This window comes from Gobio gobio (assembly GCF_949357685.1).
Source record: "Gobio gobio genome assembly, chromosome: 4".
Lineage (NCBI taxonomy): Eukaryota > Metazoa > Chordata > Actinopteri > Cypriniformes > Gobionidae > Gobio > Gobio gobio.
Genome location: NC_137100.1, coordinates 37,927,781 through 37,944,131, shown reverse-complemented (window position 1 = coordinate 37,944,131; position 16,351 = coordinate 37,927,781). Strand labels below are relative to the sequence as shown.

The following is a 16,351-nucleotide window of genomic DNA, read 5'->3' as shown; positions in this document are numbered from 1 at the left end:
AAGCCTTTTTACAAAATGTACATCTTGAAAAAGGGGAGTCATCTTATAATCTGAGTCATCTTATGTATGGAAAAATACGGTATATTATACGTGAACAAGAAGCCTTGAAATATGATATTAAAAGAGTTGGGGAAAAGTAGTAAAAATGCAATTATGAAAAGAAATACTGATATATATAAAGTTATAAATATGATTGAGGCAAAATTTGAAATCCCAACTGCAGAATGAAAATCATAACATCTTGTTTTATCCTATTTAACTCTTAGGCGAGAATGGGCTACTACATTCTTGTAGTTTGTAATGTATCATACTGTACACACTCTTAAAACAAAGCTTGTATGTCTATCCTTTACAAGGTGTGCGTTTAATTATTTGTTTTTGATGGAGCGTCTCAAGCAGCTGGTGCCCCGGGGCCTCGCAGGACCATAATTCGTCCTTGGGGCCACTGTATCTGTAGGCGGTTAGATTTTACTCCTCACAGAAGTTAATTCTTGCTTCAGAACATTTTCCAGAGATGAGTTACACTGAGGACATAAAGTGAAAGTAATACCTGTGAAAAATGTGATAGAATAGGATGGAGAGGGTGAGCTAAGGGAAAGAGATACTGTAAAAAAAGATTGTCCAGAGATAGAATAGCCAGTGGTTACAGTAAAATTGTTTTATTGTATTGGGACTTTGAGAGAAATGCCTACACCTGCTGGAGGTGATTAGATGCTCTGCTTCAGCATAGTTGTTGTGCTATGATAGTGGTTCAATGATGTCAACCCTTCCCTTTCTTTGTCTCTCAATAATTCTAACCTAAGGGTCGTTCACACACAGAACTCGTTTTTGCATTCCACAGCACTATTTCTCCATTGTTTTTCAATGTAAACATGTGCTAAAGAGATGTGCTTGACACTGCACTTGTCTCTTGAATCTTTTGCAGCATCTGGCAGATGACAAATTCAAACTCCAAAAATTTGTCTCTAAACATTACTTTTTTTTTTCATTGTACTTCCAATCATATTTTTTTAAACTCAAGAATGCATGTGAAAGCTAGTTACCCACTCCTTTGATTACAAAATCATCAGGTCATGACTCATGTCCTATACAAAAATATGTGATTTATTATGTGTAAAGCAAATATTAAAGGTTACAGTGTTTCAAACAGGGCCTAAAATGAACACCAGCCAAGCACCAAATGTGAGTAAAAATCGACATTGGCGAGTATATGAAACGGTGTCTATCGCCAGTTGGCTGGTAACATTTTTATGAATTCTAGTGCAATGTTGTGAGAACATGAACGTGAAAAAAATGTGAATGGGGCTCTGGACAGATGACGTGCCAGCGCTGCATCGTAAGTTTGAGCCTTGCCAATTTAAATATTCAAGCGCAAGAAGACAGGAAATCAATCTGTTACTCACATACTGTGAGGAAAGTTTAGTTTAGGGGAGCGCGGGGCACAAACTAACACAGGGTTGGTTGTAACGCGCATGTTTTAACCCTTTCCACACATGCCAGAATGACGAAACTTAGTGTATTTACTAGTTGCCATATCAGCATTATTTAGAGAAAAAATAGCGCCAAAATTAAAAAATCTCTGGAAGATATTACTGAACATGTATTTAACCATAGCAAAAGTAATTTTCTTACTTAAGTTTAGTTTTCATCTCTGTTTTTTGTGTTTATTTAAACTAAGACAAATCCAATATTATTTTAATCTTATATCGGTTATTTAACAGTTGAGATCGTTCTTTAATGCTGATCTAACAGCATAAGACACGAGCCGCGATTTAAATCCCAGTTGTGCAGGTGGGGTGCTTTGTAGCACTGTGTTACAATGAGCCCCTATTAGAAATATGACATTATATTCTATACTTTTATGAATTCTTTTGAGAAACCATGAGAAAAGGGTGAATAATGTCTGAGAGTTAAGGTTCAGAAATTATTAATTATTATTATGTGTTGAACTATGCTGGGGTGCGTTTCCCGTACAACGATGTAACTCACTGCTTAACTACCATAATACGATGCATCGTTGGAGAAATCAACTAGCTAGTCACGACTGTTTCCCGAAACCGTATTGTCGCTAATTTGACGTTCAACCACGTTGGTTAATGATGTCACGCAGGTGGTGGAGTAATAAATGCTTTTAATTAATTATTTTGAGATCGAATTCATGCTAGATTTTTTGCTATACATTATGGACATGGCACCTGAGGAATAATTCAAATTTTTCTCAGTAATTTTGCTTTATTTCCAGATTCAAATAGGCTCTTTTTACGTACTAGAGCACGTCCGCACATGCGCACTCTTCAAAAACGGTGCTTTAAATCTCTTGACAAACTAAAAGACATTAATGACATTTGTATGTATTCTAAATAAAATATATAGGTTGTACTGAATGTCAGCTTGCTTATTTTGCTCAAGATAAGGATTTATTAAGTCCACATGTCATGCAAACAAGAAACTATGCTTCTAACCACAGGTCGAGAGCTGTCGTTGCAACCACATAAGTTTGCGACGCTGTTTGCGAACGTTCGTTCGAACGACAGTTTCGGGAAACACCGACTGGTTTAACCACGTTGATAACGACGGAACTTGCGACCATAGTTGGCTAACGATGCTTTTGGGAAACGCACCCCTGTATAGCTGTATTTAGCGATGTGTTTGTAGTCTAACTCAAAAATGCTTATATTTTTAATGATAAAAAAATGGAAATGGTTATTTTATTTTAAAAAGTTAATAATTGTATTTTGTTGACAAAATAGTTTAGTTTGTCTTGTATATTGTTTTGATTATATCAGGTAACATTTTATGCTGTGATTTGGTCATGTTACATTGTGCCCCACCACATGTCACAATGTACCCCACCTATGGGGCATGTTGTCACATTTCACTTCCATTCTTTCGGGGTAAATCAAGAAAAAAGTATACACTGTATTAATGAAACAAAACCACATATTTGTACTAGACGTGTGCAATTAATGTGGGAAACAATAAATACTCTGAACCCCAAGTGGATTTACACAAACTGAGAAAGTCAAAAAGCGTTAGGTTGTGCCCCGCTCTCCCCTACATCTAAAGCTCACACAAAAGAAAACCATTTCTCAGACAGCATGCAAATACTGAAATGTGCTCTATTTCACAAACATATTCACACAAAATGATTGTCATAAATTCCTGGTATGTTTGTGGACTCGTTTGTTATTTCCTTTCTTGTGCCATGTGTTGTAGTCCTTTGTAGTTTTTCATAGTTTTCCCCAGGTGTTGCCTAATAGCCACTCCCCCTTGTTATCTTGTTACCCTTGTGCTTCAATTGTTGTTTGTCGGTCGATGTGCTCCTGTATGTGTGTTCCTGTTGTTACCCTCCTGCCTTGTTTTGGATACCCTTGTTCTTGTATTTACGTTTGATGTTATTTGTTATTAAATCGTTCATGCTGCACTTGGATTCTCACTCAGCTTCATCTCTGCTCACATGTGACAATTATGTCACAAAATGCCTGTCTTGGCAAGTATCCAAGTGAAACAGTCTATGGCTTGAGTGAATGTAAAGAGTCGAGAAAGACAGTATAGTGTGTACAGTATCAGTATATTGGATCCGTGCATTATTAGGCCATAAAGTGACAGCAGCATAATATTTCTGTTGCTAACTGTTTCTAATATTAAACAAAAAAGGACAAAGAAAAAATCACTCACTGCTCTTTACTGAATATCTTTTGAAATTTTAATAAGGATGTATCCTGGAGAGTCACTTTTTAGTAGAAAATGTAGTTGTAATTCCAATTGAAAGAGACACTGATACTGTTTTTTTTTCATGTTTAATACTAATATTAACATCATAACATATTCATCTAAATGCGGTGTCAGGATGTTCGTTAACAGTATAACGTGAGTATATTAGGGCCTTTACCAATTGACAGCACAGAATAAGTAAAGAACTGTTCAAGACACAATGTTTTAGACACGCGTCAATACGTTTTAGGGATCACAGCCTCACCCCTTATTTATAATGTGCACGTCTGTGGCATTTAATTTCTTATTTATTACAGTTATTAATTTATACAATTATTGTACATTTTTAGGATTAGCTTTTTTTTCTTTTTTTTTTTACATAAAGCTACTGTTTGCACAAACATAAAAAAGTAACTTCGGAAAACAGATACATCCACTACACAGTATCTGTACATAAACATTTTACAAGAACACAATCCATTTCTTGATGGAATCCCTGTGCTTTTGAAGTTAGAAATGACACAATAACACATACTGCTGCATTCTCCACCGGTATTGTAAATTATGTAGCAAAAGCAGTATGTAGTAAACAGCACATTCCAGGGCCCAGTTTATGGCCGGGCCACTCTCTGTCCATAACAGTGGACAAAGGTTTGCTACATTTTGATTGGATCTTGGTAGACTAACACAAACAAACTGTCCAACACCATCAGATAAAGATGCTAGGACAACAGCCAGACACCTCTTAGAGGGCAATAAGAAGAACTCTTGTACCAAGCCCAGGAAGGACAAGACATCTCACTGGTCCACATGCAGTTTCTGCCCTTCGCCCAAATCCCTAGTGTCCTGGTCTATGACTGCCATAAAAATTCCACAGGACCTTAGCAGTAGTGGGTGAAACAAAGACCACAATGATCCATCTAAATCCAATCATAACTATGTTTGGAAACCTTAAGACTGATGTAAACTACACACATCAATTTCATACTTATTCAGAGAAATAAGTATTCTCATTGACAGCTATTTACATTGCAACATCTTACACAGAACCAGCTGTTAATGAACAAATGAATGAACAGTTCAATCTTTTCCCAATATGTTTGGTTTCTATTTGTTTAGAATATTGCCACGGGTACTCTGATGGTGGTTTGGAAAGTGAGAAATGCATTGGTAAACTTTAAAGACACATTAAAGACTTCTAACTGTGTACAGTATGCAAATGAGTTCCAAAGAAGAAAGGAGGGTGAGCCTCACTGTGGACCCCCTCTGTTGCCAGCAGCCAATCGCAACACTGGAATGGAGAAGCGCCAAATTGCAATCTCCTCCTATTCGGAAAAGAATAAAGGTACCCTTTCAACAGACACACCTCGTTCTGAGTCTCCCCAGCAAGGATGAGACTGTAACAGTTCACCAAGTTCTGAGTCTGTCCCGCGAGGATGAGATTGTGACAGAGCAACAAGTTCTGAGTCTCCCCACGAGGATGAGATTGTGACAGAGCAACAAGTTCTGAGTCTCCCCGCGAGGATGAGATTGTGACAGAGCAAAAAGTTCTGAGTCTGTCCGGCGAGGATGAGACTGTGACAGAGCAACCAAATTCTGAGCCTCTGGTTAATCCAGAGAGACAACAAAAGATCTGAGGATCTGAGTCTACAGCTTGTGAGGCAGCAACAGATACGACCACGTTCTGAGCCTCCAGCCTGTGAGGAAAGAGACATTAACAACCACTATGTTCAGAGTTTTAGTCCAGCAAGACTACAGTACGTCCCGAGTCTCCATGCCAGAGAGACCAAAGCGGATTGACCAAGTCCTGAGTGTCTGACCCACAGAGTCAGAAGACACAAAAAGACATTTGCAACAAGGTTAAGCTCAGGAGAGCAAACCTTCACTTTGAGGTTCCTTCGTCTGCGTGTTCCAGATTAAGGACCTTCTGCACCTACTTCAGGGCCTCATCTGCGTGTTGCAGATTTTAGGACCCTTTGGTGCTCCAGGAGATCAGCATCCCACAGATCTTCGTGTTCAAGACTGTTGAAACGGATTCCAGCTCCTTTCCCACTGCATTGTCACCCAGCACAATCAGTGGAAGAAGTCACCTCCATCGGATTGCTTACTCAACCAAGTGGAACGTAAATATCACTTAACCAAACCTCTTTCCAGAAACCTTGGCATTGTTGTATATTATCAGTATATGATTTTCTAATTTACATTAGAGTTAATTTAACTGATGCTAGTTAATAACAAATAATCTTTTCTTTATTTGTTTGATGCATAATAAGGTTCTTCACCTTAGTTTCAGAGAAACAACAGTTTATCTTTCCATAAGATAACGCAACTCTTCCATAGCCACACTCAACTTAATCACATGTATTTTATGTATCTTATGCACTTTATTCCTTTATCATTCATTGTATTCACTTAGTAGTTGTGTTAGTTATTCTTGTTTATCTTTTTTTAATAAAATCTATTTTATTACAATTGTGTCTTGTGCTGGTAATACAGAAAAGGCTCTACAAGTTAGAAATCTCACCAATCTTTCTGATAAATCAGCTGACCAACTCTCCCCACACTGTAAAAAATCCAACTTATGTTTTGTATGACAAATTCAGCTTTTAAAGTTTATTCAACTATTTAACATGAAAAAAGTTTGTACAACTAATTGACCCTATAAGTTGAGAAAACTCAAAAATGTTCTGCAGCTGGTTGCCTTAAACTTTGAAGTTTTCTCAACTTTTTTTTTTACAGTGTTTACATTCAATCTAAAATTATTGAACAGCCTCCTGTTTGGAGTGTTCTCATAGAGCCAAGGTAAAAGACCTTGACTAGTGTCCCAAACTAAGAGAGGGGGAAGGTGGTCATCTGATGTACTCATAACCATACCTTAAGTGACGTGTGATCCAAAAATCACAACGTCAGCGGTGATGTGAGTAACATTCACTACCTTACTTAATGTCCTTGGATGGACGAAGGTAAAATCACTACATAATTGGCGTCCCTTGTTTGGGCTCAAAAGTGAAATTATTACAAGTGTAATAGAGCTAATGGTAAGCTTGACTATGGCTGCTATTTAAAATTTGTCAGCTACTTAAGATCCAGTAGGTTAATAAAAGCAGACATTTTGTCATTTATCTCTCTCTCTCTCTTTCTCTCTCTCTCTCTCTCTCTCTCTCTCTCTCTCTCTATATATATATATATATATATATATATATATATATATATATATATACATACATACATACATACATACATACATACATACATACATACATACATACATACAGGTTAGGGTGACCACCTGCTAATAAGCCCAAGGGGGGACAAGGGGTATGTTTCTGAGGGACAATGTGGGACACTGCCTGGCGCAGCGGTGCCCCCACCCCACGGGCAGACTCACTGATAGTGGTTTACCCATTTCTAGCACACAGCACCTTACATGGTATTACAGGTGCATCTCAATAAATTAGAATGTCATGGAAAAGTTCATTTATTTCAGTAATTCAACTTAAAAGGTGAAACTAATATATTGTATAGACTCATTACATGCAAGGTGAGATATTTCAAGCTTTTATTTGTTTAATGTTGATGATTATGGCTTACAGCTTATGAAACCCCCGAAATCAAAATCTCAGAAAATTTTAATATTGTGAAAAGGTTCAGTATTGTAGGCTCAAAGTGTCAGACTCTCTCAGTCTGGTTCAGTAAAATTCACAATCATGGGGAAGACTGCTGACCTGACAGTTGTGCAGAAAACCATCATTGATACCTTCCACAAGGAGGGAAAGCCTCAAAAGGTAATTGCAAAATAAGTTGGATGTTCTCAAAGTGCTGTAGTGCTGTAGTGCTGCACATTAATAGAAAGTTAAGTGGAAGGGAAAAGTGTGGAAGGAAAAGGTACACAAGTTGCAGGGATGACCGCAGCCTGGAGAGGATTGTCAGGAAAAGGCCATTCAAATGTGTGGGGGAGCTTCACAAGGAGTGGACTGGGGCTGGAGTTACTGCATCAAGAGCCACCGCACACAGACGGATCCTGGACATGGGCTTCAAATGTCGTCAGAAGCGTCTTTCCTTAGTGGTCCAGTCTTCTCTTCTGATAAGAGCAAATTCTGCATCTCATTTGGAAACCAAGGTCCCAGAGTCTGGAGGAAGAATGGAGAGGCACACAGTCCAAGATGCTTGTAGTCCAGTGTGAAGTTTCCACAGTCTGTATTGGTTTGGGGAGCCATGTCATCAGCTGGTGTTGGTCCACTGTGCTTTTTTAAGTCCAGAGTCAACACACCCGCCTACTAGGACATTTTAGAGCACTTCATGCTTCCTTCAGAAGACAAGCTTTATGGAGATGCTGACTTCCTTTTCCAGCAGGACTTGGCCCACACTGCCAAAAAGTACCAAAACCTTGTTCAATGACCATGGGATTACTGTGCTTGATTGGCCAGCAAACTCGCCTGACCCGAACCCCATAGAGAATCTATGGGGCATTCCCAAAAGAAAGATGAGAGACACGAGATGGAACAATGCAGAAGAGCTGAAGGCCGCTGTTGAAGCATCCTGGTCTTCCATAACACCTCAGCTGTGCCACAGGCTGCATCCATGCCATACCGCATTGAGGTAGTAATTCATGCAAAAGGGGCCCAAACCAAGTACATATGCATGATTATACTTTTTTATATATATATTTTTTTATTGATTTCATGTCATATTTTAATTTCCTGAGATTTTGGAAGTTTCATAAGCTGTAAGCCATAATCATCAAAATTATAACAAATATCTCACTTTGCATGCAATGAGTTTATATATTAGTTTCACCTTTTAAGTTGTATTACTGAAATAAATGAACTTTTCCACAACATTCTAATTTATTGAGATGCACCTGTATATACTGTATGTATGTATATCTGTCCTCATACTCTCTTGCATATAGAGATGTACAAACACAGTGAGATCAGTGAGATCCAAACGTCTTTCTCCAAACCAGAAAAAAATCCACTTCCTTCTGTGAACAGAACATTTGTCCCTCCTATTATATTTTTACAGTTGTTATCTGTCACGGTCACACACTCTTCATTGTGCTACTGTTTATCTTTGGTAATCGGGTCATTGCAGCTCAGTAGCTGGTGTAATGTGCTGGTAATCTGCAGGTTGTGAGTTTGTGTTCCAGAAAATTCTGCGCTGCCCTTGAGCAAACCTCTTAACACAATTCACAGCCCAGCTGTTGCTACCAGATAGATCTTACACTCATGTTTGCTTAATCACACCATGGTCATATACAAATTGGAATATGCATGGGAATTGTTAAATGTTTTATCTTTATGTTGCAGATAAATATCTGGGGAACATGTTGCTAAGTTACGGACGGGTCCTTAGCGTGTCATTTACGGCTGAGCTGGAGGAACTCTTGCCCAGAAGTGTGACCGTGATGCTGGAGGGCTCTGGAATATTGGTTTCTGCTGATTTGTACTCTAAACAGGATCATTATTCCTCACTGAAGAAGACACCCATCAACACCTTCACTCTCAGGTGCGTGTACATGTGCATGTGCTTGTATGCGTGCATGTTTGTGCGTGTGTGTGCATGCGTGTGTTCCCCACTATTCACTCACATGAGGCCAGATTATTAATATTCAAACTGAAATGTTTTCAAGTTTTAGCAGTAATTTCAGGCACAAAATGATTATACAATTCTAGATTTATCACAGAACTATATTGTGGTTGTTCCCATGGAAGTGTAATAGTTATAATTTCTTCTTGCAGCACCACTAAAAGATGGAGATTACAGCAATTACAACACCGTTTTCCACCATTTCCATTCAGCGAACTTGTGAATTAATCACCAAAAAAAGCATGTTAATACCAGGTGGAAACAGGGCTATGCTATAGTGAAAATATGTTAGGGTTGCTTAAAATAGTTGCTCTTTTGTATTTTCGGAGAAAGGTATTTTCATTTTTCAATGGCAGACTGAAACATTTGTCCATTGAGACCACATGACTTATTATCAAGTATTTTTGATACTTGTTATTGTGTGAATAACATGAATAAACATTAAAAATCAATTGTGTTTGTGTGTTTCAGCATGACACTTTTACTTGGAAGTGTTTTCTGCTAACCTGGAGGTTTTTTGTTTGTGGCAGCTTTTTACTTTTGCATTTATTGTTTTGACTGGTACTTATACCAGAGTGGAAAGAAACTTGATATATTTTCCCAGAGATATCAGTGCGTTGACTTAAATTGACTAGACCTAGTGTGCCTTTATGAAGAGCCTCGGTTTTACATAAAATAAAGTCTAAGGAACAATGCTTTCTCTAGAAAAACACTATCATAGTTATTATAGCAGGCACAGTCACATTCACATCTCTAACTATTATGTTTCTGCTTGCTGGTTTCCAGGTTAACAGAAAAGGACGTAAATCCATCTGTAGCCCCGTTTGAGTTTCTCCGAATGCTTTACAATATAACTGCTCTACACATCAGCAATGCAGGGGGCCAGAACTGTAAGTCATTCTTTAAATATGTGTGCAAATTTTTAGGCAAACATGACATTAAACTGAAATGCAAACGAAAAGCAGGGGCGCCGCTAGCAATTTTGGGCCCTATGAAAAAATTTGATGTTGGGCCCTCTACCACACCAACCTAGCTATCCAAGATCATCTCAGGGGGCCCCAAAAGTGTGTGGGCCCTTAGAATCGTCCTAACTTCCCCCCCTTTAGCTGCGCCCCTGACGAAAAGACTAAAATAAACTGATTTAAAATAGCAAAAGGAACAAACATTTTAAACTTGGCAGTATGTACTGTAATCAGTGATTAATTAGAAGTCTAGAGAAGCCTTTAACTTTGGTCACGCCCGATTCTTAGGTTAAGAGAGGTGCTAAGACAATTCACCAGTTGTTTGTTGTTGTTGTTGTTGTTGTTGTTGTTGTTGTTGTTGTTCTTGTTCTTGTTCTCGTTCTTCTTCTTGTTCTTGTTGTTCTTCTTCTTGTTCTTCTTGTTCTTCTTGTTCTTCTTCTTGTTCTTGTTTTTCTTCTTGTTCTTGTTCTTCTTGTTTTTGTCCTTGTTCTTGTTCTTCTTGTTATTCATATTATTATTAGTAGTAGTAGTAGTAGTAGTAGTAGTAGTAGTATTGTTATTAGTACACTGTAAAAAATTTCCCTGTAAAATAACAGTAAAGAGCTGGCAGCAGAGACGCCAGCAGTATACCGTAATTTTTACGGTAATCATACGTAAAATGACTTTACGGTAGTAGTCTGTAAACCAGGAAAACAGTATATTTCTGTATTTCTATAATTTACAGTAAAGAGCTGGCAGCAAAGACGCCAGCAATATACCGTAATTTTTACGGTAATCATACGTAAAATGACTTTACAGTATATTTCTGTAGTCGCACTGTTAAATTATTTCACACTGTTCACAATGTAGTCGCACTGTTAAATGATTTAAATGCAGCATATTTCTGTGAGTATTTGGAAATTACAATAATATTGTTTAGGTTGTTACTTTAACTTCTCACAGTTTACTGTAGACAGGCACAGGAGATGTGCCTGTCTACAGTAATATGTGAGAAGGTCAATTTCCAAATAATTTCCAAATAATCAGAAATATGCTGCTTTTTTTTTTTTTACTGTATTAGAAATACAATAGATTTAACAGTTTCATATCATTCAATATTGATAGCAATTAACTTTATTATTCTTGGGGCTAATTGCTTAAGATATGCATTATTGTGAATATTATGCAAAATAAGCAATACAAACTTCAAAATCAAATACCTTTATTCCAAAGAGCAATGTCAATGTCAACATGAATACAAAAACAAAAAAAATTTAAGAAAATAAACATTAAAGAAGAGATTTCTAGTAGCAAACAGAAACAGCCTAGTGTCTGCTTTAGACTATGGCAATAAACTTAAAGGGATAGTTCACCCAAAAATGAAAATTAGCCCATGATTTACTCACCCACAAGTCATCCTAGGTGTATGACATTCTTCTTTCAGATTCTTCTTTTCATTTCATAATGCTCACGCTATGTCTGACGAACGTAACTGGTGTCAGATGTAGCGTAAGCATTTTGAATTGCGAGAGGCACAACACTTTTCCCATTAGTTGAAAAAACAGAAGGCGATTGGCCAGAAGCTAGATCATTTACATTTATTTATAAAGTTTTAAATATGGATATTTTTCTTACACAAACGCATCGATTCACTTCAGAAGCCCTTTATTAACCCCCTGGAGCCTGTGGAGCAGTTATATGACAAACAGATGCACTTTTATGGACTTAAAAAACAGAAAAATCACTGCCATTATAAAGCTTGGAAGAGCAGGACATGTTTAATATTACTCTGACTGTATTCGTCTGAAAGAAGAATGTCATATACACCTAGGATGACTTGAGGGTGAGTAAATCATGGGGTCATTTTCATTTTTGGGTGAACTAACCCTTTAAATTCTTAAATTGCTCGTCAGAGACTGATCTTAACCCTAACCAAACGGGAAGGGTTGACTAGATAGTTAAAAAATGTTTATTTAAGACATAAGTTTGAAGACTTTTAAGTCACTATTAAGACTATTTAAGGAACATTAAGACCTTTTTGATTATATGAGCAAGAACATTCAGCACACAAGCATCGTTGGCACATTTTTGGGGAAAAAAAGCACACAGGCTCATGTTTTTCCTCTTAAAATAGTCCTGTGAGTTAGATTAAAAGTCAATTTAGAAGATTTTCATATGTAATCTGCAATGTATTCTCTGCTGTCTGTAAAAACATACTTTCATTTAGCAGAATTGGCAACATTTGGAAAACAAACTTAAGAAGTACATTTTGAAAATGTGCATTAAGGCCATTTTGAAACTATTAAAGTACAGTAGAACATTTTGACAGTATGCATCAATAATATGCATCAATAAAAACATGTAGGGTTCATTTCATTTCAGGTTACCTCTTCAAATTGTCCTGTGAGGTAGGCTTGTATTTTTACCTCTTAAAATAGTCTTTTGAGGTAGGTTTGTGTTTTTACATTATGGATCCAGGAGAGATGACCATCACTTTAGTAGCAGCTGTTCCTCTCTGCAGCATTACTCCAGTGTTGCCACTGTCAAACAACAAAAAACAATCATAATAATAAATAAACTATAACATCAGGAATGTACAGTATACACTCCAGGCTAATGCTTATAAAGTTAATAAAACCAATTATTTCCTGGCCTGTGATTGTTTAGTGATGGAACTACATTTTGACAAATGCTGAAAAAGGGAATCATTAAGAGATGTGCATGTACCTAATCATATTTCCAAGTAAAAAGTTTCACATAGTAGAATACACAGTGTAGCTGAGTGAATTATAGGTGTAATAACGTTTTTTTGCTTTTCATTTACAAATGAAATGTAATATTTACAACGGTAGCTAACGAAAAGCAATGTCATGAGTGTATTGCATTTAACATTGCTCCTGTGTAATGATTGTGCTTCAGTGTTGCATAAGTTTGTGGTTTGACATTTATTATTTTTAGTTTTAGTTTCAAGGGTTAAGAGAGGTGCCAAGACAATTCACCAGTTGTTTGTTGTTGTTGTTGTTGTTGTTGTTGTTGTTGTTGTTGTTGTTGTTGTTGTTGTTGTTGTTGTTGTTCTTGTTCTTGTTCTCGTTCTTCTTCTTGTTCTTGTTGTTCTTCTTGTTCTTGTTTTTCTTCTTGTTCTTGTTCTTCTTGTTTTTGTCCTTGTTCTTGTTCTTCTTGTTATTCATATTATTATTATTAGTAGTAGTAGTAGTATTGTTATTAGTTATTAAAGCAGCACTAGGTAACTTTTCAACCTTTATAATATATTTTCAAACCTCTTGTGATGATACATCGACTTACAATAGGTTGAATGACACGTCTGCCATGGCCTGACGGGGTCTGTATCGTTTTTAATCGTACTTTTAAACTTCGGGTTTCGGGTAGTAACCCGAGAAAAAAAAGGACTACAAAATTCGACTGCTTTACGGCATATACGTCACTTCCACCACCACCCCCACTTCCTTAAATTCGGACGTGCCAGCCAAACTATTATTTGTATGCCGAATGTTATAGTCATGGCCGAAGCAGCACAGAAAAATAAGAAAGCAAAGGTTTTGTCGGAGGAAAGCAAAAAGAGGAAACGAGAAAGTGATCGGATTAAAGGCAGGACGAGGATCAACATTGGGCCAGCGTTTGCTCGTTGGTGTGAGCTGAAGGAGGAGGGGCTACATTCTTGCAAGTAAATACATAAGACGTCCAAAATCATATTTTAGGATACCTAACATGTCTGTGATATTGGTTTATTTGTCTTGCCTCAAGCTATAATGCAAATCGATTTTTCAAATTTGCAGATTCATCTAGGGTAGCTTGATATTATAATATTGATGATATATGGTTATTACCTACCACTCAAACATTGAATTGAAGTATCATATAGATTCCGTAAAACGGTAACCAATAGACTAGGCTACTATAATGACGCTGGCTTGTAAACGTGAGCATCGCGATCATTTGGCGTTTGAAAAAAATAAAACCCATGAAATTATATTCATATGACATGCTGAAACATATGCCACTGTACCTGGGATGAAGACATTTCACACGCGACGCAAGCAGAACGCCTGAATGTGAACTCCTGCAGTGTTCAGGGCTATCATAGTTGTCATGTCAACAAATGCACGTGCATCCCCTGATGTAGAATGACATTTTATGACAGTAGTAGAGGACAATACTGTTTCCCAACTGTAGGGGGACCCCGAGAGCAAAACCTACCTAGTGCTGCTTTAACAATAACAGTGTTCTTATTAAAGGTCCCATGGCATGGATTTTGTATTATTTTATAATGTTTCCTGAGGTGTACTTATATTGTTAGTATGGTTTTTACATCAAAAAATGTCATAATTTAGAAATAAAAAGCATTTTTTCTATACTGATATTAGCCCTCTGGCTTGAATGCTCTGTTTGAAGGGGCGTGTCTGCTGTGAGACTTCAGTGAAAATGCTCACTGTGGTGATTGGCAACATCTTTGCATTTGAAATGAGTATGAGATTATGTTGCGGAGGGGGCGTGGTCTTAGAGAGGTCTGCGAGCCTGCCAGAGAGAGAGAGATAGAGAGAGAGAGAGAGAGAGAGAGAGAGAGAGAGAGAGAGAGACAGAGACGGACTGCATGTGGACCAGAGAGACCTTAGAGCTGGAGAAAGATTGCTGAGAAAGTTATATTGTACCGAGTTGTTGAGAGCGAGTTTATTTTATCTGAGAGTTCTGAATAAACACGGTTCCCAGTCACGCGACCCTGTCTTCTTCTTCTTCTTCTTCTTCTTCTTCTTCTTCTTCTTCTTCTTCTTCAGACAGTCTGTTGATCGTGTGTATGCAGTGATCTCGTCATTGCAGCGCGTTTTCTCTCACAAAATGCTTTCACCACAACTAACAGCAAACACGACATCGACATGAATACAGAAAGAGCTTTGTGCAGCATAACAGCATCATTCATTATAACGGCAGTTTGGACAAGTGACAACAGATTTGTTTCATGCTACTAAGAGAAACGATGTGAAGTTGATCGTTTTAGTCACTGGCTTGATTCACTGATGCATTACACTGAGGGCATCAAGACGGCCAGCGGCGTCTGCGTGAACTTGAATGATTAGCTACACATCAGAAATCACTGATCACAGATCAGGCATTAATGAACACTGTTACTCACTGTTTGTGGCGGTGCTGTCGAATCCATATGGTAAAAGTCTGTTTGTAAAGCCTGTGCTGACGTCGTGACTGATAAACGGAAATCCATTTTCTCCAAATTCTCTGGGCGGGCAAAGCAGAGGAAGGTGAGGTAACCTTTCCTGTTATGACGACATAACAGGGAAGATTCCAGATCGGCTCGTCTGAGCTGTCATTTTCTCAAAGGCAGAGCAGGACAGCCAGAACTCGGTTTACACCTATCAACATGTCTAGCCACTTGGGGACCATATACAGGCTAGGGGAACTCATATTAATGTTAAAAAACCTCACAAAATGAAAATTTCATGCCATGGGACCTTTAAAGGGTAACTAAACCCCTGCTCAGAGCTTAACTCCACCCACTGGCAATTTTCAAAAAATGCTGGAAAAGTGGGCAGAGCCCGGCGGACACAGAGGGGACGAACCGAGGGCGGGGCTGAGCGGAGGGCGTGCACCTGAGACCCGCAGGGACGGGTTGATTGACAGCTGTCAGACTCGCGAGTCGCAAAGATGGAGAATGACTGGAGTGACGCCAGCTTTGCAACAGAGCGGTCATTCTCCTACCTTCACCTGAAGTGGAGGAGGGTGGATTGTCTGTAGACATAAACCCGGAGCCTTATCAATGCGAGCCGCTGCTCAAACTGCGTTAACTCCCGATGCCGACGATGCTAGTGAAGCAGCAGCGCAAGAGAACTGACCTAATCTATCTGCGTCCGCGGCAACCGCTTGCGTGTCAGGGTTTGAAAGCGCGTCTCATGTATGAAAATTATCTGTACACATGACGGGCGGCAATAAAATCGCAAGAAAAGCCTGACGTGTACTGACAACTTCATTATTTAACCGTATTTTCTTCAATACAATGTTAAAGCATGTGTCAAGTGAGTTTCATTCATAATGTTTCCACTTCATGTAATATGACAGTTCATACTGGAGTAAAGCCGTTC

At 38.2% G+C, this 16,351-nt stretch overlaps 1 protein-coding gene across 1 annotated transcript in view; it reads left to right on the top strand.

Moving 5' to 3' along the window:
* lamc3 (laminin, gamma 3) overlaps positions 1–16,351 on the top strand; it is a 150,777-nt gene that overhangs the window by 101,414 nt on the left and 33,012 nt on the right. Inside the window, exons 10-11 of the mRNA XM_079814870.1 lie at positions 9,024–9,222; positions 10,090–10,193. Of these exons, the coding sequence (XP_079670996.1) occupies positions 9,024–9,222; positions 10,090–10,193 (303 nt within the window). The remainder of the gene's footprint in view (positions 1–9,023; positions 9,223–10,089; positions 10,194–16,351) is intronic.